This window comes from Aythya marila (genome assembly GCF_965140915.1).
Source record: "Aythya marila genome assembly, chromosome: 3".
NCBI lineage: Eukaryota > Metazoa > Chordata > Aves > Anseriformes > Anatidae > Aythya > Aythya marila.
In genome coordinates, this window is record NC_139044.1 from 41247316 (window position 1) to 41273029 (window position 25714).

Genomic DNA, 25714 nt, shown 5'->3' on the forward strand with positions numbered 1-25714 from the left:
CATTCTCTTGAAAGAATTACATCGTCTTCATGGGTCTAGACTTCAAGTGCTCAACTGAAATCAGTGGCGTTCTCAGGATCATCAGCAATCAGCTAAACTGAGTTTATAAACCTTTTTTTTTTTCCACCCCATTTAATTCAAACTTGTAACAGACATTCCAAGGAAAACATTTCCACTATTTTAAATTTACACCTAAAGCTTACATACCCAGACCTGCTGGCCTGAAGCAACCCAAGAACTTCCAGAGCAGTGCCCTGATTTTCAAACCAATAAACTTCAGAAGGATGTGAGCTTAACTCAAACAAACCAGGCCGCTTCTTTTTCGGTGCCTCCATATGGATTACTGGCTTAAATCCAAGTACCCATGTCTGAGATTGAACCCAAGGCCTTGTAGTGCCAACTGCTGAGAAATATCATTTATTTTTCAAAACGTATGGCTGCACAGGAACAGCAGCTACGGTGACATTTGTTTGAATGGACACAGAACATTCATTAAATGCTTTAAAGGAGAAAATATAAACAGCTTCCTTAAAGCTATTAATGCCTAAGTAGCCTTAATACAATTGATGAGATTAGCCTCCATGCATTACATGAGCTTGGACATTTTATAATACCAGACAACTGCATGCACGCAGCTTAGCAGAGAGCATGGGAATGCTATATCAGGCTCCTGGGGATTGCGCATGAACCAGTGCTCAGGGGAGGGTTTCAAGGCTGACATAAAGAAAGGAGGATTCCCTAAAACTATTTATTTTCACCTGACGTGTTTGCTCAGTTTAAAAAAAAAAAAAAAAGAAAAGCATTGTTCATACAAGGATCGATGTAAAATGGGGACGGATCACAAATACTTATTCAAAAAAAAAAAAAAAAAAAAAGTAAAGAGCATTATTAGAGATTAGTTAATTAAGAGATAAGGCCAGAAAAATAGAATGGTGACATGTGGTAACAGCCCCCCGCAGGAGACAAAGGCTTAGGCAAATGTATTTCTGGCAACAGGAACGCAGCTATTGCAATGAAATCTGAAACACTGAACACTTTTTTCTTTCTTTTTTTTTTTTTTTTTTTTTTTTCTTTTTTAAATATTACCAGCTCTGTTGTGTTGGGTAACTGTCTGAAACACTCCAGTGGTAAAATGCCACCCTCCTCAAGCACCTGCTGTTGATAGGCCCATGTCACTTCACAGGTATTACTGAGTTTCGACCCAAAGTGTGTCTGTGAGGTGGGAGAGCTGCAGGAAGCACCTGCAGAACGTGAAGGTCACCGATTGATTAAGCTCCTTACGGGGCACATTTCCACAGCCTGCTGAGAACAACTCACTTGTTCTCAAAGCCAATTTTCCCAGTGCAGAGCCTGGTGTGGGAATCAGGTGTCCCAGGAAAACTCAGGAGAGCAGGGATCAAAGAGCAGGTCTGCAGCCCGTGGCCTGGTTAAAACAGCTCCTCACCAGGCCGCCAAGCCTCAGCAGCTCAACACTGTGCTCCTGGCACAGCAGGGCCGAGAGCCACAAGCCCAAAACGTGGGGACAGACACGTGCAGGTGGGTGAGACACAGCCCCAGCTGGGGACAGGGCAAGGAGGAGCCCAAAGGGCTGGTTCCCAGCACAGCTCTGAGGCGCACAGCTCCCCAGGGGGCTACCTTGGTAGGAGGGTGAAGGTAAAGTTTTGTTCTTTATGAAAGACATCAATTTTTTTCTGAAAACCAGGGCAGAGCGCTCAAGGGTTTACCTGCTCAGACACAAAGGCCCAAAACACAGAGGTGTCCTGTTATGATTGCTCTCGGCCTTCCCAGACAAAGCTACCTCTCCAGAGAGCACAGCTCTGCCTCAGGCAAATGCTTTTCAAGTGTGTGGGAGTTCTCCTGGTTTACACACAGGCTTTGTCTGACACAAATAACAAACCAAAGATAGAAAACACAGGTGCCAAACACAAACAAGGAACAGACGAGTGAACCTTTCATTAATTACATAACTTAAGAGTAGAAATAGCATTAATTCTGTAATGTTGCTATATTTTAAGTAAACTATGACAACATCTTTTGTTTTAACCCCAGCATTTTACATTAATTAGGGCCTAGAATTTAAGTTTATTCTCCATTTGTCTTTTTTGTTGTTGTTGTTGTTGTTGTTTTAAAGTACTTCAGATTATTCTCACAATGCTAAAAATGGAGTAAATTCATTTCAGGAAGCATTTGGTTGAGGTGAAGACTCGCGTTGGAATGTCTAGATCCCAAAGAAGTGTTTCTGCCATTCACCACCGCAGCACGCCCCTGGCTCCAGTGGGACAAAGACTCTGCTCTGTCTCTCCTGGCAGTGTCCTGCCCCGGGTCAGGAGCGCTGCTCATGCAGGCACACGCTCCTCAGGGGCATGCGCCCTCCTCAAGTATTTTACGGCCGGGTCACTGGTGAGGGGCTAGGAGTGGATGCTGAAGGTGGGAGGAGAGGGAGAGGAGAGACCCTGCTCTGCTGTCACTGCTGCTCCTGCCTCGGCATGAGCCATGCGCCAGCATTTTTGCTCTTGGTTTTGCTGTCTTAGATGGGCAGGACACCTTTCAACACCTGTATAACCTTTATTCCACACCCGCTCAACCACTTGAAGTATTAACCACAGGGAAAGGTTTGCTTTTAAAATATCTCCCTTACTCTGACAGTACCAGCAGTTAATCCCTTGCCTTCCTGCTGAGCACCTGGCGCACATGCTGCTATCACATCTACCACACTACTAAGAAAAAAACAAAAACAAAAACAAAAACAAAAACCACTCAAAATCCCTCCATCCTGCTCAAGCTTGTAGTAAAGATGGAGGAGAGCTTAAAGTTTACATTAGGAAGAAACACATACAGAAACACAAAGCACTTTGCTTCAGAGTTCATGCAATGGTCTGAGCTCCCAGTTGCCAGAGCATTTTATGAATTACCAAAGTCTGACATTTAAAGATTTAAAATGCATGCAGGTGAGATTCCTGGCCCGTTAATAGCATCAAATGGATGCCCAAACATTACTGCAGATTTTTTCTTCTAGTATACTCGTACTGAATTGCACGATCTAAAGACATCGATACGACCACTGCAACAAAATGCAGGCTCCTCAGAGCTGCCCTTATGGGGCGCAAACAGCACTTGTTATGCAGGCATCTCTTGTGAGAGGACACCAGTGAATTACATCAGCTAACATATTGCTGATCTCCCTCTCTTCGCTATTTTTAAGCAACACTTTCTCTGACTTATTAATGCATTTTACCATCCTCCACACTCAGAGTGCTGCACATACAGAAATGTTCCACACGTTACTCCTCAAAACCAGGGCTGATTTCAAAGCGACGAACCTTGTTTTCCTAAGTCACTGAAGCACCCCCAGAGGTTGCACAGATGGCCTTCTGAACCCGAGCTCAGATGTCCCACCCTGCCTAGTGCCCGCTAGCGAGCCTGGCTTTCATTCAAGGATCCTACGCAAAGGACAGGCTGGAAAACTCACCGCCTCCAAGCTCACGCTGTCTGTAAAGAGGCTGTGGAAATGTATATTCACAAACTGATGAAAGTAACATTTAATCGTTGCTGCCATGGAGACGAAGATCAGTACTTGCCATGTCTTAGCTCCTACACCTGGTGCATTGCGGAAACTCTCCTTTTTCTCCTCCAAGAGAAGAGCGTTTGACAAATCTCTCCATTACTCTCCATTAAGACGCAAAGATAAAAGAGTTAGGCATTAACATTTCCGTGCCAGGAAAGGGGAAAAGGTGGCAGAAGAGCAGAAAAACAGGATAAATATGCAGCAGCTTCAAGATAAGAATGTGCAGTTTTTCATACAAAGATTCATAGATGAAATATTTAAATTGCTGTGAATGAAGTATGAATAGAAATGTACACATGCAGAAAGCAGAAGAAATCATCAAGCAAGGGTTAAAAGAATGACCCATAGTGATAAACAGGGATGTGACTAGCAGCAGTAAGTTGGTAAATACTGATCAATGCCTACACGTCCAGACCAGGAAGCCTGAGCTCCAAAAAGGCCACGGTGCAGTTGACTTTCAGAAGCTGATCTGCACTTCAGTTGGAAGAGGGAGAAAATGAGGTTTTAGCATGTTGTGCGTGCTCTATTGTTATATTCTAGCCATAAAATACTTCAAAACAAGTTAACTTGTTTTGAGATGCATCTCCCCTTTAGTAATCTAATCTTCAAAAGTGGAAAACAACTGAGACTTTGTGCTAGAGATACTTTCACAGCTGGTTGAGCATCCAGCTTCTCCTCTAGGCATTCAAGGCCTAGGATAAAATGGTCAGAGCGATGAAGCCTCTAAACAAAACACTAAGTCATTTAGCATAAAATAAAATATACAAAAGTGAGAGGCCAAGCCTGGAGCCTGAGCGCTGGTATGGCTTCACATTGGAAGTACAAGCACAGCAACTAGATCATCTCCCATGGCCAGACTGTTAACATCCACCCTCCTAATGACAAGAGGTTAACCATGTAGCGTGGTGACACCGAGTCCTTCAGCCCTTCCCAGCGCTGGAGTGGAAAAGGAGGCCCAAGTCTGACTTGATCAGTCAGCAGTAGGAAGACCAGGGCGATGGACACGGACAGAAGCTGGAGGCGACTCGGGGAGAGGTGGAGACGGAAACAGGCTGAGAATCCACCTGCTCGCAGCACTGCACCTCAGCCAACAAATTCCCACTGTAATCACAGGTAAAGTAGTTGGAGAGCTGTGGGGAGCACGGGTTGTTGGCACAAGTCAGAAGGCATCAGCTGTTATCTCAGTCATGTACTTCCACCAGAGTAAGAAAGAGCCTCCTACGGCAGATTAGGGAAAATACCAAGTGTTATCTTCAAGTAAAAAATGCGAATGTGAACCTCAACCTTCATCACTTCATAAAATACAATTTACAATCCTTTAAAGAGATGATTAGACTTTTTGAAAGGTCAAGAAAGGTTTAGCTGACTGAAGCAAATGACACTAATAATATAATCATCTTAATTTTTTAGCCAGGGAATTGCAGATGTTGCACATCCAGGTATTTGTTAGCTTGTGATTAACAAGGTGACACACTTGAAGGAACAAGGTCAGCAAAATTCTAGAAACAACGTTTAAAAATAATTTATTTAATTTCAACGCCAAAAGCATTTATTTGATGCTTTCAGCTTTTTGTTTTCTGTTGTGATTATTTTCTGGTTTGGACTTTGTGTTGTTTTTGTTTTGTTTGGCTGGCTTGGTTTTGTGTTCTCCCTCCCCCAAACACACAATACATTCTAGACTGTACATGGAATCTGCAAATAAAGTTATACCCAATTTATTACAGATATTATTTCCCTGATACTGAAACAATGTTATATATAAATATTTTTACAATTAACAAACACATGCAAAACAAATCAGAAAGTAGAAGTCTTGAGTAAAGAATGACTAAGCTTACAAAAAATTACTGGTGTACTTCGTAATTATTTGCGGTCATAATTTTACCGACCTAATCAATCTCAGTCTGATTCCAAAGAAAAAAAATCCTTCTTGTTGTCACCATTTTGCTTTGCACAGAGAAATTTGTCAGTATCATCAATTATCTTTTCAATATGCTTACAGGGAAAAGGAGTTTTTCAGTGCAGTAACACATTATCTAAAACAGTGGCATACAGCGTAAGACGACTCTCTGCAAAGGAACAGTAACATCACCAAAAAAAAGTGATTTTTAAGTACCACGCGCAGAAAACTGTTGATATATTAACCAGCTTGCAGAGGGGAAGGCAAAAATGAAGCATTAACGCCGTTTTGTTTCATGCAACTTCCACGTGTCTCTTCACAAGAAGTGACAATAGATACAGGATTACATCTACAAACGGCAGTAGGGATGCGAGCAGTCTCTGCTGTTTTGAAGAAAAAGGAATCTGCATTGGCCAAATTTCTTTATTTCATATCTTCATTCAAGACTGTTAGCAAATGTTTGCCCTGTACACCATGAATATACAAAATTTATCTGAAGCATTAAATCTGTAAAAATAGAAACAATCCAGTCAGAGCAAGTGTAACTGAAGACAGAGCAGACAGTAAAGGGGTTGCTTATCTGGGCTGAAGATGTAGTCAGAAAGTGAGACTTACCTAAAAGAACCACAGATTATTAAGGAACAGGACTGTGTGAATTAAGATTTAACTAATTTGTCAGAATATAGGAGAGATAAAGGTAATGAATTTTATTTCAAATCAATAAGCATAATGTCGTCTTTTAGAGACACCTTGGTGGTCTAATTACATACAACTAGAAAACTCACTGCCTTCAGGCACCCTCATATCAAGTGCAAATCTGCGCAGTTATAGAATATATTTATAAAATATACTATATGCAAACATCTTTACAGAGCTTTAAATCAAGCCAAAAAGTAAATATACTTGATGGTACAACAGAAAAAAATGAACAAATGCAAAAATGTGGGCAGTTTGATTGTGGCCCTTCAAAGCTGGAGCAAACCATTCAGCTCATCTGCAACAAAAAGTAGATAGGATTTGCACCTTAAAAGTTGACTCTTAACAAAAGTGAAGAAAATATCCTCTGTGCTTCTGCAAATTAAAAAAATTAGCTTTCATTACATTTTTACGCATTGTCATTATCTTAAAATATCTTCTAAAGCACAATGTCAACCCTTGAATACCTAGAACCAATCACATAATTGACATGAAAGGGTTTCCAAGCTAAATTAAAATTACAAGCTACATAATTCTAAGGAGTGCAATGCTCTGGAAAAAAGCTTTAAATTAAATTATTTTACTCATAAAGCTAGTGTTAGGATCTTTTTTTTTTTTGTTAAAAAACAACTGGAAGCAACAAAGCTGCGAGAGTACAAATGACAATCATTTTAGATACATCAAGTGTAAGAGTGAATTATCCATTGATGCAGACAGAAACATCCATTTGCTACATTATTTGCTTCCTTACTTCATTCCATTGCATGTACACACAGCTTAAGTATTAAAATGCAGAATAATAAATAATAAAACGGCTCAGATTACTAGCAAGGGGCAAAACACAATCTGTAATTGTGCTCTATCTAGTTTCTGTTTCAGCAGTCATTTGCTCTTGTAGTTTATAAGAAAAAACATAGTCAGACTTCCAAAAAGAGTCATTCTTTTCTATCAGAAACTCAAGTTCATTTGCCCAGGTTTTATAACCCAAGAGGTTTCTGTGAAGGAAGCACAGTGCAAATTATATGACTAATAAAACTTGCGTACATAGAAAGAAGTTTACTTGGTTAATGTTAACTGGTGTCTTTATGAAATACATTGTAAAACAAAGATTAAATAAAAGGACTGGGTTTATTTTATTTTCTCAGACCTTTTTTCCTAATCCCTCCTTTGAAAAGCTTATTGGGTTACAAAAGTCTTAAAGTTCCAGTCTTCAGCAGTTAACCATTATAAATGCTGCCAATCAATGCCAACTAGTGTTTGATTTGCTTCTTGTGCATGTCCAATTTCCTCTGTGATACTGTGCTGCTGCCAGAGTTTTTGAATCTTTTTAAATCTTTCTTTGCACAGATGTAAGGGATTTCCACGCCTGAAAAAGAGATAATACTTATCAGAAATGACAAAACACTGCAACTAAGCACAAACATTCAGGCATCACACAAAATATTGAGATAACCCTTTAACGCTACTGTCTCGACAGAACAAACCAACAGATATCTTCATTAGTGAAATGGAATGCTACCGGATCTGTTCTGCCACCCTCACTGCTCAAGGGTTCCCTCCAGCTTTTGGAAATCTCACGTACAGTTCACAGAAATCTGAACATAGGCTTTCAGCAATCTTTCCATGCTGAACCAGTTCATATTCTATTATTTTGACAAATTTCAGAAGTAGCAATGTAAACAGTATCATCCCTAAACTATTCTCATGGGAAGCAGAGACAGAAGATGAATCGATGCATTGGTATAAAGTAATCTCACAGTATTTTCACTTAGTATTAAAAGTAGCACAGATGATACAAATAAATACCCTACATATATATATATATATATACAGTTTTCAGCTCTATTTTCTAGGCAACTTTATAGATGCTAAAAATTAATTTTTTACACTTCAAGACAATTGTTTTTAACTTAAGAAAGATCTTCCACCTTTAATATAAAAACACACAGTAGCATTAAAATGTTTGAAAATATTATATGCAGCACATGTCAAAATATAATATCATCTGTAATATTTATTCAAATAAAAAGGTACCAGAGTATATTTTACAAGCCACTTAGCATTAAAACTCCTGTCTTTAAAAGGTATTTTTTAAAATAATATTTACCGGAGTCCTTGGTCTGTCTCTCCATAGTCATCAAGATAAGGAGGAGGATAAAAGCAGCCCTTTGTTTTTCCAGCTAAAAATAGCACCTGACATTCTCGTACTCTAGAGAGAAACACAGACAAGATTTTACCTATTGACTTTTAGGCACATAGTTACTCATACTTTCATAGATACTGTTTTTCTAATTCTCAACTACTTCCATTCTGCGTAGCCTGCATGGGAAGATTCTTAAAGGTACTTTTTTTTTTTTTTTTTTAAATAAAGATCTTACACTCTTCCTGTTATAACTCTTAACAGTCATGTATTATTAACAATCTGTATAAAGTACTCCACACAACCACAAGAAAACAAAGCAATTTCAATTCTCACTAATATTTGCCAAAGTGAAAACAGTATTATCCAACCTTCCCTTGTATGCACATAATGACCTGAGACAATTACTGCAATATTACAGTCCAATGCTGCCAAGAGAACTGTAGATTAATTGTACAGGAAGACAACTAGAACAAATTTTAACAACAACAAAAAAAGGGCCAAGGAATTCACCTTGTTTAATACTTGAGTGGAAATTAACACACAGAAAACAAATCCACTTCAACATGAAATATGATTTTTCCATCTTCAAAGAAACAACCTCTGGACATACCAAAGTATAAAGAGGAAAAATACACTCCAATTTGTAGGCAACTCTGTTATTAACAAAAACCACCCCTACGATCAGGTTTATAGTACTATTAATGTCCACACACACTATCTAACCTAGCAATATAAGCAGAGGTATTTGGTTCCTTACCTAAGGAATATGCCCACTCCAGAACCACAAGTGTACGTATGTGCAGTACAGGCTCCAACATCTTCTCCTTCTAATTCAGTTTGACAACAGTAGCTCTGAGAACACAGCATGGTCCCACACACAAGGCACAATGTTGGAGCTCTGCTTTTATCACCACCTGATTTCGGACACCTTTTATTAAGCAAAAAAAAAAAAATAAATCCTGTTGTATGTATGATCTCTACATCGTAAAAATATTCAAAAGATTTTAAAAACATTTATACAGTTATACACATCCACCCTTGCAATTTCTATATCACTGAAATACAGCGTTTTTGCTGGAAAAGATGACACTCAGTACTTGCCATTAACTCCATGAGTCTATAAAAGCTTCAAAAAAACTGTGTAAGTTAGAGGTTTTCCAGTTCATCAAAAGGAGCAGAAGACTTTAGGGGTTCTCACTATAATTGCATACAACTTACGAGAAATTAGACGCTTGGTTAATGAGGCAGCTGTAGTCATCTGGAAGGTCTATTAACTTGTTGGATTCTCTTGCATAGCTAGAAGAAAACAATCAAATTAACCACTCAAAGTTTAATAAGCAATACACAGTGATTTCAAGCACAATCTTGTTTTCTTAAGTCACCTAAACAGCATCTGCAATTAAATTATTATTTTTTTAAGTTTTTCTCTTCATCACCATTCAAACACTAAGTGGCATCTCAGAAAAAAGGAACCCACTTCTAATATCAGTTAGACTACCTCCAGTTTTCTTGTACTTTTTTTTTTTTTTTCCATTTTTTTTTAATTGATTTGAGAATAAATGTAGGCAAAACATGTCATATATGTACTTTTAGGAACACCTCCTGATAAGGTCACTCCAGGTGTTAAAATATTTTTTCTGATCCCTTATCAATTTGCTTTACATTTTCCTGTCACTAATATTGAATGGAAAATAGTCTGGGTCTCCAGCTTAGGCAACTTGCATCCTGAAACATTCATGCAATGAAAAGCACCTACTTAATACCAAATATTAATATCCTTAGAAATAAAGTTCCAATGCCAATTATTTTTTTTGCAGATACTGTACATTTTAATATTCTTTGTCTCTACAAATAATACAAATTAGACTATGAAATGTAAATAGAGATTAGCAATAAGCAATGTACTAGACCATGCTGAGTAGAAAAAACACTAAGTTATATACAACCTGACTTAAGAAACATCAAAAGGAACGAGTAGAAAAAAATCTCAATCACAACAACAGAAAATTATGCAATCAAAAGTATTCTTACTGTTTAAGATATTTTGTTAACAGCATGGTATTTAACAGCTGAAGTGATTAATTTTTGTCACTTAAACTTATCACACATACAATATTAAAAGTGACTTTATGTAATGTGTAAAATAGAGTGAAACGCAGGGGTATGTTTGTAATGACAGCACTGGGACCTTAATATTCACTTATAATTATTTGGATAACTGATGACCACTATTTTTAACCTTCAAAAATAAAATACTACAAACTCTAGTCCCACTACACTTTGAATTCAGAAAACATTTAATGTAATTGCTTAGCAAAGACATGTGCATGAAAAGCAAACTTTTTTTAAATAAGTAACTTGGTGTTAATTTTACTGAATGATTTGTATTATTTAAACAGATTGTGTAAGATGATCTTCAACAGTTAGTATTTTTCAACAGAAGTTATACACACCTGCTTGCAACAGCATACATTTTAAAATCATGTACAAATCTACTATAGAAAATGAAAGAAGAAATGCCATAGCCTCTGATTACTGTAGATCAGCCTAAATAACTAATATTTCACTTTGACATTAAAATGTACTAACGTAACCTGTATTTCACTTCCCTTACAAAATCTCAATATTTCTTCGCTTATCCACTAACGTAGTGGATTAGTGTTTCAGCCACTCAATAAAACAGGACTGATATTATGCTCCTAGAAACATCCTTTCAGAAAAAAAAAAAAAAAAAAACAAAACACCAAGAAAACTTCAACGTTAAAGTTTCTCCCATCTGCTTAAAATTTCTCCATGTTTACCTGATAGCATGTCTCTTGCCTTCCAGATACCTTTTTACTTCATTGCTACTACACCAACTACAGGAAGAAAAAAAAGAGCCTTTAAATTAAAGAGATAATACATTCTGAAAGCAAGTAAAAATTCCAGAGTACATCTATTCCATAATCTCTACAAACAAAATGTTTTTTGTTTTTTTTTGGTAACAGTTCTTTCACAAATGGTTTTAAAAATCTAATTCACTTCCACTTCAATATACAGACTCCTGGGAGAATACTTACAATATTATCTTGTGCAGAACTCTCTATTATGTTTAAACTAAGCATAAAATCCCACCTTACCTTTCTACCAAGGTGTTCAGGATCTCACTATTTTCTTGAAAAAGGCAAGTGAGGTTGTTTGGCAAGGAAAGATAACAACACAAACGTTCAAACTGGCTTGTTCCATTCACTGTAGAAAAAAAAAAAAAAGGAAAAATCTCATAATCGAGTTTTTTTTGAATGACATTATCTACACTAAATAAAATACAGCCCAAGATGGCACAGCTGTATTTCTTTTTTTTCTTTTTTTTTTTTTTTTTTTTAAAACTGTATTTCTCCATGCCCAAAATGCAGTGTGAAGTATGAAAGAACTCTGATAATGGCACCAGACAGCAATGATGGAAAACTGCTGTCTGCTCTAACCTCTGCTGTGCACCTTTTCTTATCATACAGATACAGTTTTGCACTGGTTGCAAGCCTTCATTCAATTAGTTTTTCTCAGAAAAAGTTGAAATGTAATTCATTCTGTTAAAATTTTTTTGTGTGTCTTTTGGAAAGTTGGTTTAGTACAAAGAGCGTTAAGCAGACAGTACCTTGAAGTTCCGAGGGTGCTGGGACTCCATTTAAGTAATGAAAAAACAAAGCAGAACATCTCAGAAAAGGCATGATTCCAGCTTTTAGATTCCTCCACAGGTGCCAGCCTGAGGAAACTTCTTTCAAGGCACTTAAGAGAACACAGAAAGAAAATTCTTTTATTTAATCATTTCAGTTTAACAGCCGTATTTACTAAGTCTTCAGTCATATTTCATAGTAATTTATTGACTTCAGTTCAAACAAGAATTATGTCTAGTGCTCATTTCCAAGCTGACTCTAAGAACAACGCTAAAATAGATTAATAACATTTTAAGTAACTTGAAGGGTAAATTAAGGAAAATGTTCTTGATATTTCAGATCCCAGCAAGTTTTCTCAAGCACTGAAAGACTGCCTCTTTACCTTCCTGTACACTGGCAAAGAAATTTATAAAGCGTAAGCACAGCTACTTCCTCTTCACTGCTAGTGTCTTCCTGATCCATGCCATTCTCTTCTGAAAAACAAAGGAATAACAACAAAAAAAAGTTACTTCTATAGTTCGGTCAGCAGGAACGTAAATTTTCAAGTTTTGAGAAAAAGACCAAGACTAAGCAAAACACTCCACTGGCCAACTCTTCTGCAGTACACCATAGTTATCCCAAGTTTTCTGCTGTACTTATGATGTGGTAAGTATATGCTACTGTCAACTCCATGAGGTGTTGGTTTACTTGTTCAACTGGTTGGGTTTTTAGTATATTTGCTTGGAGTTCTTGGCTTTTGGCAATCTATACCTTAGCCAGTTCTTCTTGCCAGAAGAGGCATTGATTCCTTATTCACTGCAGCTTATTAATTATGCAAAGCCTAAGCCAAGTCTCTGCAATAAAACTTCCAGGCACAGCTACATTAGCTGGAAAGCAGGACTCATGACTAGCTATGCCACAAAACAAAATAAAAACCTCCAGCATTAAGTAATAAAGAAAAAGAATGAGCTATCATCAGTACAATTAGTACAATTTATCCATACTTTATATGGACTGAACGAGACAGCACCAACGACTTTATTTTCTACAGTACACTGCATGTATTTTAATTTGCGTGCTAATAACTATTAGCACCTGAAGTGTTTTCTAAGTACAGACTCAAGTAATCATTTCAGTAAAAGATGAAAGAAAGTGGCATTACCTGTTGATGAGGTAAGTAAAATCTGTATTATGTGTGCCATTGTGACAAGATGAAACAGGTGAAGATCTCCAGTGCCAAGACTAACCCCTGAAAAATCCTGACAATGTATTGCAGGGAAAGAGAGCACCAAGCTTACCTGTAAAAATTAAAAATAAATAAATAGACAAACGAGAAAAAAAAGATATATTCCATTTCCTTTTGAATCTTTCCATTTTTGTTACTTATGCTGCAGCTATACCCTTTTAAGGCAGCATACACTCATAAGGCTAATTCTGAAGCTAAGCAGCCATTACTTAATGGAATGATCTTTTTTTTTTTTTTTTAAGAAGGTCCAAAGAGTATACATTTCTGTTTGTTTTAACCCTGCTTTATTAATATATATTATGGAATACTTACCAATAAATGAAACATGTCGATATCAAGTATGCATGGAAGATTTCCATTTTTTTCATTAGGCACCAGTGCTAAATATTTTAAAGAGAAAAATAAGTTTTACCAATTAAAAACTTATGTATACGAAAACATTTTAGTGTACGTCAGTTATGAGAGCCATCTCCTTGGTTAATATGCTTAAGGTACTTAATATACAGATGCATCATTTTTGTCCAGAAGTGTGAGAATTCAAGAGTCGTTCAACATTATTGAACAAGATTTCTGTCTACTTGACAACACTGTATTGAAATGAATGAAACAAAACCAAACTAACTACCATAAAGTTAGTGCTGCCATTAATAATACAACAGTGACTGTCCTTAATTGGTACTGTTTCCAGCGGGAGACAAAGTGCAATATTATTTCAAGTTCTGACCCATGAATAAGCTCAACTATGAGTGACTGAACAAAAACACGAATCACTGTCACAGAACATTAATAGCTTAAGATCTGACATATTTTTAAACTATTTCTATTAACAAACATTTCATCACTGCTCAGATTTTAAATGTCTTTACTTTCATAAGCTTATAGGCACAGACCTCAGCCCAAAATCCTGAAATGTACTTCCATAAGAAAAACATGACCGGAACAAGGGACTTCCAATAAACAAGCTTTTGTTTAGATAGGTTATCTTTATGAATAGCTCACAGAATTCTGACAGATCAAAGGATAATGATAGTTCTCCTTATTCTTAACTTTGTAAAATAAAAAACTAGAAAACATTTTCTCCATAAAAACAAAAGCAGTATCTGTACCGTATAGAGGGACTGAAGGGAAATAGAACTTCAAAGAAAAATTGGTTCAAGATTTAAATACAAAGAAAAAACACCAAACCATGCAGAATAGTGTACTACAAAGTTCCAGTCAAAGAGCTGGCAATATTTTTTGTTCAGCTATGCATACAAAATGGCTCAATCAATTATACTGCTATGAACTGATATGAAATAATTTCTCTCTCACAAAGCTGTCAACTGTTTGCTGAAGTAGGTGGTATTAATTCCACTAGTAATATCAGTGTATGCGTGCATTTTAGAAATTTTTCTGCTCTACTGATGGTAAATATTAGAAGTATCCTATTTCAGAATACTCCACTTGTTGCTCCTCTTCTCTCAACTTAACTATAATTTCCCTTTAGAAAAGCGATTCCACCATGGAACTTAACATTTTACACTAGAATCCCACTAATGTTCAAACTACTCTATTTAATTCTCAGTACTGTTATTAACCAGTAAAAAAAATTACTGTGCTATTTAGATAGCATAAGTCTGATTTCAGAAGTGTCAATCACCTGGAGCCTTTAAAAAAGACATCATGTACTGAGCCAACTTCAACATTAGGCTGAGCTTCAGACCTTTCAGCTGTGTTTATAAACAGTTCAAACTTGGAACACTTTGGATGTTCTCAAAATTTTCATGCTACTGTAATAAGAACCATCTTATCACAGATCGTACATTTCAAAGGTAGAAAAGTTTGTAGATATATTACAGACCTCCACAAACATCCAATTTCCTTTCAATCCTATATTAACCTTAATTTCTTCCTTTTTAAAATTCCAGTGCATCATTTTTCATTTAAGTGTAGAAGACCACACTTTCTTTTCTTTTGTTCGAGGCACCATTCTAAAAGTAGCAATAAAAAAGCTGGGGAAAAAAATCAGTAGAATTCCTTCACAGTGAGATACCCATACTTCATCTTAGAACTACAGACTAACAGAAACGCAATTTTTTTTTATCCCACAGTACAACTAAATATACGGGTACACCTGTGAAAATTCTAGCTTTTGGTCTGTTACTTAAAACCTCTACATACAAAACAATCTTTGTGTAATAAAGACTAACAATCTTTAGGCATCTTTCTGTATCTTTCTGTTAAAAAAAATAGAATAAGGTGGTGAACTTACATGCTAAGAGAGTACAAAAGTGAGCCTGTACAGCTGAAAGAGATGAAACTGTCCAATGAGCTGCTGCAAATCTTGTTAATGATTTAAGGCAGTCATCCTTTAAACACAAAGAAAAGGAGACACTGCAACAGTTATTCAACTTCTTTAAGATGAAAACAGCCTTTTATCTTACAGCATTTTTTCAGGCCCCTCAGCTGTAGCTTATTGGAGCTGTCTGAGCATCTTTAAGCACACAGCAAAGATACCGATGTTCACGCAAATATACAAGTTCCCTTTAGTATTATTTTCACTGCTACCATGAGAACCCTGGCCTTACTGAACAGTGCTTTTATGAAAATAGATAATAGCTTTGATAGATAATAGATTGATAATCAGATACTGATTTTGAATAGATTAATAATCAGATCACGATTGACTAAATAGTGGGATTCAACAAAGAAAACTATCAAATAACCACAACTTAGAAGTTAGACATTCTGCATTAAAGAAGCACAATTCTCTTTCTTCACTAATTCAGAGAAGAATTGCTACTTAATCCTTACCTGTCGACAAGGTAAATGACCAAACAATGGTTTATCTTCATCAGCTAAAATTCGTTCTGGAAAAGACAAGACACCAAAATATATTAGCACTATTAATCTAACTGAATTCCAAAATACATAAATAAGGAGCAGAACGAACACATTAGTACCTATGGTCTGTATCGTGTAAGCGCAGCTTCCCCAGCACATTATCGGTACACGTGGATCTTCTTCATTTGGATGAACCTTCAAACCTACTTTGTATGTTGCTGTACCAAAAGTTGTCAACATCTCTTTTATACTCTCAGAATATGGATTCCTAAGACAAAAGAAAACAGTATTACTAATTCATCATTTACCCTGCTGTCAGCATAGTATTTTTAATGATTATCGTTCATCCTGTAGATTTGTAATATTTAACTAAGAACTATGGTGTCTGTCTCTGAGTCTTTGGATTCTTTAACCTCTTTTCTGTGCTAGATACACTCCCCATTATTTTTTGATTGGACCCAGTTTCATTTTTTAGTGTTAAAAATATCCAGTGTTCAAAGATAATAGTCAAGACTAAATTGTGGGTTACTGATGACAACATCCATCATCAGCTGGGATAAGTGTCTTGCATTTTTGTGTGCAATTGGCAGATGCGTGTCCATACCATATAAATAATTAACATTTTCTTCCTAAGTCAAGAAGTGGTAGACTGAAATACAAACATAACATAATAGCTGAAATTACATATTAACATGCTTTGTTTTCCAGTCCTTCTTAATGTTTTACTTCTTGTGCTGAGCTATAACAATGACTCCTGTATTACACGTAATACAGAAAAAAACACTAATCCTTGTGCTGAAATTTATACAAGTACAGGGTCTTCTCTGCACACTCGCACTTCACATCAAATTCTAATAAGTCATCTACTACTTGTGATTTGAAGTCCAATACCATCATAATAATAGGATCAACTTTACTAACTGGAGCAAAATTACTATTTTCACCTCAATTATCGAGCTCATAGCTTACACAAGTCACATACTATTTTCACTTTATCATTTTGAGAGGAAACTTTAATGTTTTTTTAAGACATAAAATACATACTTCGGTTTGTAATCTGGTCTAAAACCTTCAGGCAATTGCAGTTGATCCATTTTTTCTGAACTACTAGAATTACCTGTCCAAAAAAAAAAAAAAAAAAAAAAGAAATAAAACACTGATTATTCATCTATATGTAGTTTGCACATTATAAGAAGTTGCAGAAGCACATCACCGGAAACTGAAATTCCAGGCTATTCTTGCCACTTTTCTAGCATCTCTCAACTCCACAGTGGTAGAACCGTAATACTGGGTCTTTTTCATGAGTATAGTAACATTTTCACATATAGATATACACAGTTCTTCAGACTTACTTGAATGGTCTTCATCTCGAAGTAAATACAGTGCTTTCATTTGCTGGGATATTGTTTTGATCCACTGAGAGAGGTTTGGTTGGCCTGAAAAGTCTAACCTGTCCAAAAATATATATAAACAGAACACACATTATTTAAAGACAAATTATATATAGAATATTTCATAGGTATTCCACAATTTTGTTTCTAAAAGATTTGTCCACATTTTTTTTCTTTTTTTTTATCTTCAGTTGTTTTCCTGCAGGTCCTACACTTTTTTTGTCCTCTCATACCATTACAAATCATAAAATAACCAAGAATGATCCATAAACCAAAAGAAGGGAAGCAATCCACTTGAGATGATTAAAAAAAATGAAACACTAAACATTTTGGAAGACAAAAGTAACTGAAAGAGAATTTGCTATTCCTGAGATTATAACAGCCTTTGGTTCAGGTAGGAGGGTTTGGGGGTTGCTGGTTTTGGTCTTAAACTGTGCAGAATCCTAGAAATTGCTCTAACAGTGAAAGACTCAATCTGTACTTTATAGTGTTTGTGACTCCTGTTACAGTTTCCACTAGTGCTAAATTTGTTAAAAATTACAATATTCGCATCTCAAACGTAAAAGCCGATGCCACAACATAAAAGCAGAACTCATGAAATAAGTTTACAACAAATAAGAATTAATTTTGAAGGTAACTTTCATAGACAAAATACTGAATTTAGTTAGGGATTGTCTGGAGTTTTGGGATTCTTAAGTGGTTTGGGAAGTTTGTGTTCCTGTGTTTTTTTTGTTTGTTGGTTGTTTTTTGTATGTGTTTTTTTTTTCCCTTTTTTATTCTTCGTGAAGACATTTATAAAGCAAACAGACCTGTTAAACAAAACTCTTGGTGGAGGAAGCAGAGGAATAACGGTGTTGCTTAAACATTCACAAAGTGGGCAAAGAAATTCACCATTTTCTACATCATAACTTGTATGTACTCGTAATCTTTGTTGTCTTCGTTGCTCTTTTGCTTGAACAGCATCAAAATATCTATAGAGAACAGCAAGATATTAATGACATCGATAAGATAGTACTTTAACATAAAAACATACAAATACTTAAAGACACTGGTTTGCTTTTTCCCAAACCATAACTAAGAGAATTATCTAAAGGAGAAAGCTCTACCCTCTGGCTGATCACTTATTACTGAGTGCAAGCTATCCCCAGTTTTTGGTATCCAAAATCCCCCCAGATCCTGAAGTTTGTTGGACCATCACAATTACATTTTATCCAGAACTTTAGCAATATCCCTTTATGAGAAAGCTGGGGGAGAAAGTCAGAAAGAATGTTGAACAATTAAACAAAAAAAATCCTGTTTCACGCAAAATTAAGGGAGACACCATGAGCATTACTCATGTGCATATTCCACTGAAGACCACAACAGAGCAGCACCTGGAACAACTGGTGGTTTATCTCTGAATCTTCTATGAAAATGAACTGAATATACTACTTTGATATTCAGCTCTGGGGTCCCCAGCACAAGAAGGACACAGAAGTATTAGAACAAGGTCAGAGGAGGGCCATGAGGCTGATCAGAGGGCTGGAGCACCCCTCCTATGAAGACAGGTTAAGAAAATTGGGGTTGTTCAACCTGGAGAAGAGAAGACACCTGGGAGACCTCACTGTGGCCTTCCAGTGCCTAACAGGCCACAGAACAGAACCTCTGCAAGCTCCTAACAGTCCTCACATGAAAGGTAAAACTTGAGATTGGGCACTTCAGAAGCCATGCCAAGGACCAAAGCAAGGACCTAACTGAAGTCAGTGGCATGAATATCTTGCATTAACCACATAGCATCAGCACCACATAGCACAAAGCACCTTTTTATCTTTATCCCCTCCCCTCAAAAGGATAAAAATAACTGAAAAAGGTTAAAAACACAGAGCAAGGCATAACAATGACTTTATGTCAAGGATGAGCTTGAACTAGGTCACATATGCTTCTAGTTCTAATGAAACATGATGAACTTAAAATTTCAGTACAGAGCACAAGGAGCAGGAAGATGTCTATTACTGAGTAGCAAAAAAACTAAAACACTTGAACACTGAAGCTCAGATTAGCATGCACCATAGGGGATTATGCACATGGATAAATACCCAAAGGGAATGGAAGCTGTCATGTGCAGCTTCAGATTCTCCATCATTGTGATGTCAGATAGAAAATGAAACTTTTTTTTAAAAATGTTTATAATATTTATTTTTAAAGCAGAAAGCTGCTTTCATTCCTTTAAGACATTCCTTTTTAAGCTTACTATTAGGGTATTAGCTTTGCAATTAAACTTAATGCATGCAAATAACATGACATGCTATTTGGACTAAACTTAAACATAGCTTTTTACCTTTGCCAACAATGAGCATGCATGATGTGTCCACAGCTACCTGTGTGTGTTCCACAGGACAGATCTGGGTGCATGAATAGTGGGTCGTATTTTTCTGTATTCAGAATAAAAACAAATAACTTTTAAATTGACATTTATCAAAAAGACTTAACTGCAGATGTTACTCCCTTCACATTAAAGTTTATCACAAAAGTATAGTATATTTGATGAACCATGATGGATATTACTAATTCACAACTGAAACTGTTGATCTCATTTTGAATCTGTGTCATTTTGTTTTGAGTGTGTGTCATGTACTTAGACTTCAAACCAGGTTTTGGGAGCTTCTGGGCCCTGGTAGAAGTGAAAGATTTATCAGCGGTTTTGGTGGTTCAGTACCATTAAATAAGGAGACTGAGAACATTAAACTTTGGGATCAGAATGCAGGATTATTCAGTATTTTTTGCATGTGTTTGCATATATAGAATCCAGAGAAAGCTTTGTAACAATGGCATTAATCAAGAAGTAAGCTGTTTCACAAAGATACCTAAATCCAAGCATTTTTTAAATTATCATTGCTAAAAGGCATTACAGATGATAAACCTTCGAGGAAAGAAAGGTACCATCTTTGTGCTTTTACAGCCATACATCAGTGCTTCTTTCCTCTATAATGCGGTAAGTGTAGTTTAAGAACAAACTTCTGAACTTGGATGTGTTTGTTTTTTTTTAATAGTTACAAATAGTTTGTCATAAATGGCTGCCACAACTTTTTTTAGATAATGTTTTGCAGTTATTTCATATTAAGACTTAGAACACGTACTTCCACATCACTACAAATATGGGAGTTTTGCCACTGATTACAATGAAGTCTTTCACAATTACACATTCAAGAAGATGACACTACTGCCTTAAGAGACAACACGGTCATTACAGTGACTCTGACATTCATTAATATTAAAGAAGACTCTGAATACTACTTACCAGGATCTGGAATAATTCTGTTTCTGTTTTTAGACAACACAGTTGATCTCTGAATAAATGCTGCCAAGACCATAGCTCTGCTGTCCACTTTAACTTCTTGTTCTTCCTGACACAGTATACACATAACAACTTGCCTGTGTTCAGCTACTCTAGTTTGCTCTGGACCCAAGGCTGTGAGTTTTGCATCTGAAATTACAGGGCTAGAACGTTCAAAGAAAACTAGTGAGCACATGATTTGGAAAAGAAAATACAATCAGATTATGCTTTAAATGTGATTAGTAAGCATTCAAAATTTATGTTAAATGCTCTGACAAAACATAGCTTTTTGGAGACATAAGAATACATGCCAAAAAGTTATACAAGAACACTTTTCCAGAAAAAAAAATTACATCCTCTCAATGGTGTATTACCCATTACCAATATAACCAAGAAACTATATTTGTGACCCTCCATTACCATTATATGGTAATCGCCTGACATAAATTCTGAAAGCAGTTTCCACTTCCCCACAAAATCACTAACATGCTTCAGTTTGTATTTCCACCTACAAGCAAATTTTCTTCCAGATCCTCAGAGGCATAATGATCATCTAGTTCCAATTTACTATGTTTAATAACACAGCCTTTTCAGTATTATCAACAAATTATTGGATGACTTTATACAAAACAAAATTATTTGCTTGTTTATGTTGAGTACTGTGAGGATGGGAGAGAAGGGAGAAATCAACATTTTTTCACCATCTTGTCAGTACCTGCAAGGAAAGTGTTCCACTTACTGCTCTTTTTGGTCTCAAAAAACACTTTTGAATAATTTTCCATCAAGACTAAAATAGGCACTTTTTAGTACAGTAACAATAGACCAAGCTGATGTAAAAGTTAAAAGGAAAAAGTTCAAGTAAGATTTCATTACCTATTATCATGTCCTCCAGAAGCTGAAGTATCGAGCTCCTCCAAAGTTTGCTGAAAGAGTTCTTTGTTTTCATTAATGAAGTGCCGTTGCATCTCCGACATCTGAGCCATTATCTTCTCCCTACGCAGTCTGGCAATCTCAGCTTTTCGTTTCCTCTCAGCTTTGTCTTTATCACGTGAACTCTGAAATTGTATCGTTAGATCAGTCATTTAAAAAATCATGTTAAAACGGACTATTTATGTTAACTACTGCTATATGTATCTTACACTAACATGTAAGCAATTAGAATCTGATAGAGACAAGAGAGACTATTGGAGTTTTTGCACCCTCTTTTCTTAGTCTTATAAGCATAAAACAGCTTGGGTTGGAAGGGACCTTAAAGACCATCTAGTTCCAACCCCCATGCCGTGGGCAGGGATGCCACCTACTAGATTAGGATGCCAAAGGCCTCGTCCAACCTGATCTTGAAAACCTCCAGGGATGAGGCATCCACAGCTTCTCTGGGCAACCTGTACCAGTGCCTCGCCACCTCCTGAATGAAGAATTTCCTCCTAATATCTAACCTAAATCTTCCCTTTTTTAGTTTAAGGGCATTCCCCCTTCTCCTATCATTATCTGACTGAGTAAAAAGTTGCTATCTTTTCTATAAGCCCCCTTCAAGAACTGGAAGGCTGCTGTAAGATTTCCCCAGAGGGACCTTTCTCTTCTCCAGGCTGAACATCCCCAGCTCTCCAGCCTTCCTTCATAGGAGAGGTGCTCCAGCCTTCTGATCATCTTTGTGGCCTTCTCTGAGGAGAATCCACATCCTCCTTGCAAACTGGTTTGCCTGATCTACAAGCTGTAAGATAGACTTAAAGATTCCAAAGTGACATTTCCCATATTTGATTCAAAACAGCAATCAGAAGCATAGTCCATGGCTAGTCACAACCTAGACATGTTTCAGATCAGCTGTTACAGCTTGTTTTTACCTCCTCCATAACATTTCCTTCTGTCTCAGCCACAGGACTTGTAGAAGAGCTCTCTCTTAGTTTCTTAATGGTATTAAAAGTCTGTAGAAGAAAAACAAAACCTCAGTTTGCAACATGAATATAACAACTATGCATACTATAATGCTGGCCAGATAATACCTAGTGTTAGATTTCAAAAGAGGAAAAAAAGAGGTAGGTACAACAAATCAACATGGGAAATAAGGAAACCATTGCAGTACAAATAGGAAAGTTTTAACAAATCTTCTTTCCATAGTTTTGAGGAATTATACAAAAGTTTTACCTTCAATATCCACCTGATCATGTCCTTGTGCACTTCCAGATGAGGTGCATTTTGCAGTGTTTCTAGCATTGCTAGTATACTAGGGGAATTATTGGGTGCCTCTCCTGGTCCTGAGAAAAATGAGAATGACGATTTTATTTTTACCTGACAAACTAATCACTTGCTACTATTACAGAAAACAGAATACAACCAACACTTGCATATACTCAACACCTAAAGAATTCCTTCAACAAACAGACAAACATGTAAGTTTCATTCCTCCCAATCTTTTTAATTAATACCCTCTACTTCCTGAAAGATTACAGGAATATGCTTTAGAAGCCTTGCCCACTTTTTTCTTTTTTTTTTTTTTTTTAACAAGGCAGAATGCACTTTATGTATTCCTTGAATGTTTACAACTTGGGAGTTGCCATGTCAAATTCTTGCATCTCCCACCTTTTTCCAATGGAAGCAGCTTTCATATCTTAACTACAGGCACTAATTAGAAGATACAAAGGACAGTAAAGATTAAATGATTAAGAATGCAACTTCTATTTTTGTAGTTGTGACATCTGACCACATACAGCAATCTTTGTTAAGAACATAAATGATGATATTAAGAAGTAAATTTCATGGGAATTACTCTACTTCTGGATTTCTCTTCTCTACTACAGAAGAGATTAGGTATTGCTGCTACCATATCTATCATCACTGCTACAGATATGTGAAGAATACGTATATACTCAACTTCTGTTAAATTTAAGAATTGTTTTGTGTACTTATCTACAATATTGGAAACACTTTTTGATGGATTAACAGACATACTCCTCTCGTAAACACCATTCCAGAAGAAGAGAATATAAGGTACGAGCATTTTCAGTTGCTTAAAATTTGCTATGGAAATGAAGACAGACATACTTGATATTTTCTGAGTAAAGGTGAATGTTACAACATTCTCCTCACTGAGATTCTCCAGATGTTGTTTTTCTTCTTGTAGTGCCATTCCAATCAAATGCAAAACCTAGAGAAAAGTTAGCAATTTCAGTCCTTTTCTTAAAGCATTCATATAATCTCTTTACATTGTTCGGGTAATTCATTAAAAGACAGGGAAGGCATACAGTAAAATTATATAAGAACACCATAGCTGAAGTTATTTCTATATATGTAGTTTCAAAGCTACATTACACGGGATTAACAGTATGTGTCTACAAATTCTTGAAACTTCGCCAGATATAAACACTTCATACCACTGGTGTCTTTCTGTTTGCTGTGCTGTCTAATCAGTGGGAATTCAGTGGCTTGGGATACGTTTCAGTATTTTCTCATATTCCTTAAGCTTTCTTCCTAACAATTGCACATTACTATTGCAAGTTTCTGGACAGAAGCACGAAGCACTTTTTAAATCCTTTTTATCACGTACAAAATTTAACTGACAAAAAGTTAAAAATTATTTATTTATTTATTTATTTATTCTAAGACTCTAGAAACACTATAAAAATAACAACTTTTAGGTCAATAAAAAGGCGCAATCTACTACAGCTGATCTAAGCAGCATTATTCCCCCATGTGAATTTTGCTAGAAGTTTAGCCTTCTTCCATTCATTCTAGGAACTGAATCAGAGACAGAGGGGTTTTCTCCTAGTCTTCTGTATCACAAAACACCATTTATTTCTCATTCATAGTACTTTGGATACGTTAGTAAGCAACCCAAATCTACAAACCTATGTTAAAATGCTGAAATCCATGTTCCTCTTTTAGCACATGCATAGTTTTAAAACAAGGAAACATACCCTTTGCAGCATGGACTCTGACCAGGCATAGCCATTGTGCTCTACTGCCCACTGTAGTATAGTTCCCATAATACACAGCATGACATCGGACTGCAGAATATTAATCAGACTTGCAAAAAGTGGGCAGAAAGGAGGCAAAGCTGGTGGTGGAAGTGCTGAAAGGGAAATTCATGTTTCGCACTTAGGCATTTAAAATTTGCAACACCCATATAAAACATGAGACCTGCAAAGAGCTTAACATTTTAACCCAGGAAGCCATACAGTTGCTTGATAAATAATACTGCAGGTAACAGGCTGTAACATTCAACATTGCTTGAATGTAACAACAGCTGAAGGAATAAGTGCTTCATTAGGCTGTTTCTACTATGGATCAGATTCCTCTCTGTGACCAGGAAGATAGGAAGGAAACTGCTACATTTTCACAAATTCCTGGCTAACTCAAGAACAGAACGTTAGTCTTAAAATTTCAGGGCAATAAACGGTTTGACAGGTAATTCCTCCCATCTTCTCTCAAAGAAATACCTGTATCTTCTCTGTTCTGTCTTTTCAGCTTTCTCTGTGCTTCTTCAGCCTGAAAGAGAATGATGCCAATACTACTCAAGAACAGTAGAAACATAAAACTAATAAAATAATTTATATTGTCCTTATTATATTGTTGCTGTTTCTTTCCTCTTTTCCGTAGCCTTAAACAAAAGGAACAAGTTTCCATGTCTTTTGAGTTTGTATTACTTTCTACTTGTGAACATTATATAATATCTGCATCTTTGAAATTAATCTTTCATCTTGAAATGGTCTGCATTCTTTATCAGCATAAAGATCGTAAGACAAATTTGAACTAGAATGGTAAATGTCCATAAAGGTAAAGTGAAAATATAGACAGTTAAATTCCTTTTAGTTAAATACCATGTAAGAGATCCTGCAGACCAACTCCTAAAGCCCCACTGACTGATTTCAAAAGCTCTGTATAGGACATAAGACCCGATGGCACAGAAATCACTGCAGCATCTCAAATTTTGACAATGCTCTCAAGTAAGTTATCTTTAAAAAAATACCATCTGATAATACGTCCTCACACAGTAAAGCTCCAGGGGAAAAAA

General features: G+C 36.3%; 1 protein-coding gene across 3 annotated transcripts in view; it reads right to left on the reverse strand.

Annotated features, from left to right (window-relative positions):
• Positions 1-5135: 5135 nt before the first annotated feature.
• The window catches only part of UBR2 (ubiquitin protein ligase E3 component n-recognin 2), a 51258-nt gene continuing 30679 nt past the window's right edge, over positions 5136-25714 (reverse strand). For all 3 annotated transcript variants that reach the window (XM_082756429.1, XM_082756427.1, XM_082756428.1), the window contains 24 exons: positions 25140-25188; positions 24618-24772; positions 23746-23848; positions 22849-22958; positions 22548-22628; positions 21580-21761; positions 20671-20870; positions 19711-19804; positions 18203-18364; positions 17355-17452; positions 17047-17119; positions 16122-16270; positions 15973-16028; positions 15431-15527; positions 13492-13559; positions 13096-13231; positions 12337-12427; positions 11936-12066; positions 11424-11532; positions 11106-11162; positions 9523-9600; positions 9062-9232; positions 8269-8370; positions 5136-7527 (listed from right to left, as the gene is read on the reverse strand). In XM_082756429.1, the coding sequence (XP_082612555.1) occupies positions 7386-7527; positions 8269-8370; positions 9062-9232; positions 9523-9600; positions 11106-11162; positions 11424-11532; positions 11936-12066; positions 12337-12427; positions 13096-13231; positions 13492-13559; positions 15431-15527; positions 15973-16028; positions 16122-16270; positions 17047-17119; positions 17355-17452; positions 18203-18364; positions 19711-19804; positions 20671-20870; positions 21580-21761; positions 22548-22628; positions 22849-22958; positions 23746-23848; positions 24618-24772; positions 25140-25188 (2694 nt within the window). In that variant the 3' untranslated portion in view covers positions 5136-7385. The remainder of the gene's footprint in view (positions 7528-8268; positions 8371-9061; positions 9233-9522; positions 9601-11105; positions 11163-11423; positions 11533-11935; positions 12067-12336; positions 12428-13095; positions 13232-13491; positions 13560-15430; positions 15528-15972; positions 16029-16121; positions 16271-17046; positions 17120-17354; positions 17453-18202; positions 18365-19710; positions 19805-20670; positions 20871-21579; positions 21762-22547; positions 22629-22848; positions 22959-23745; positions 23849-24617; positions 24773-25139; positions 25189-25714) is intronic.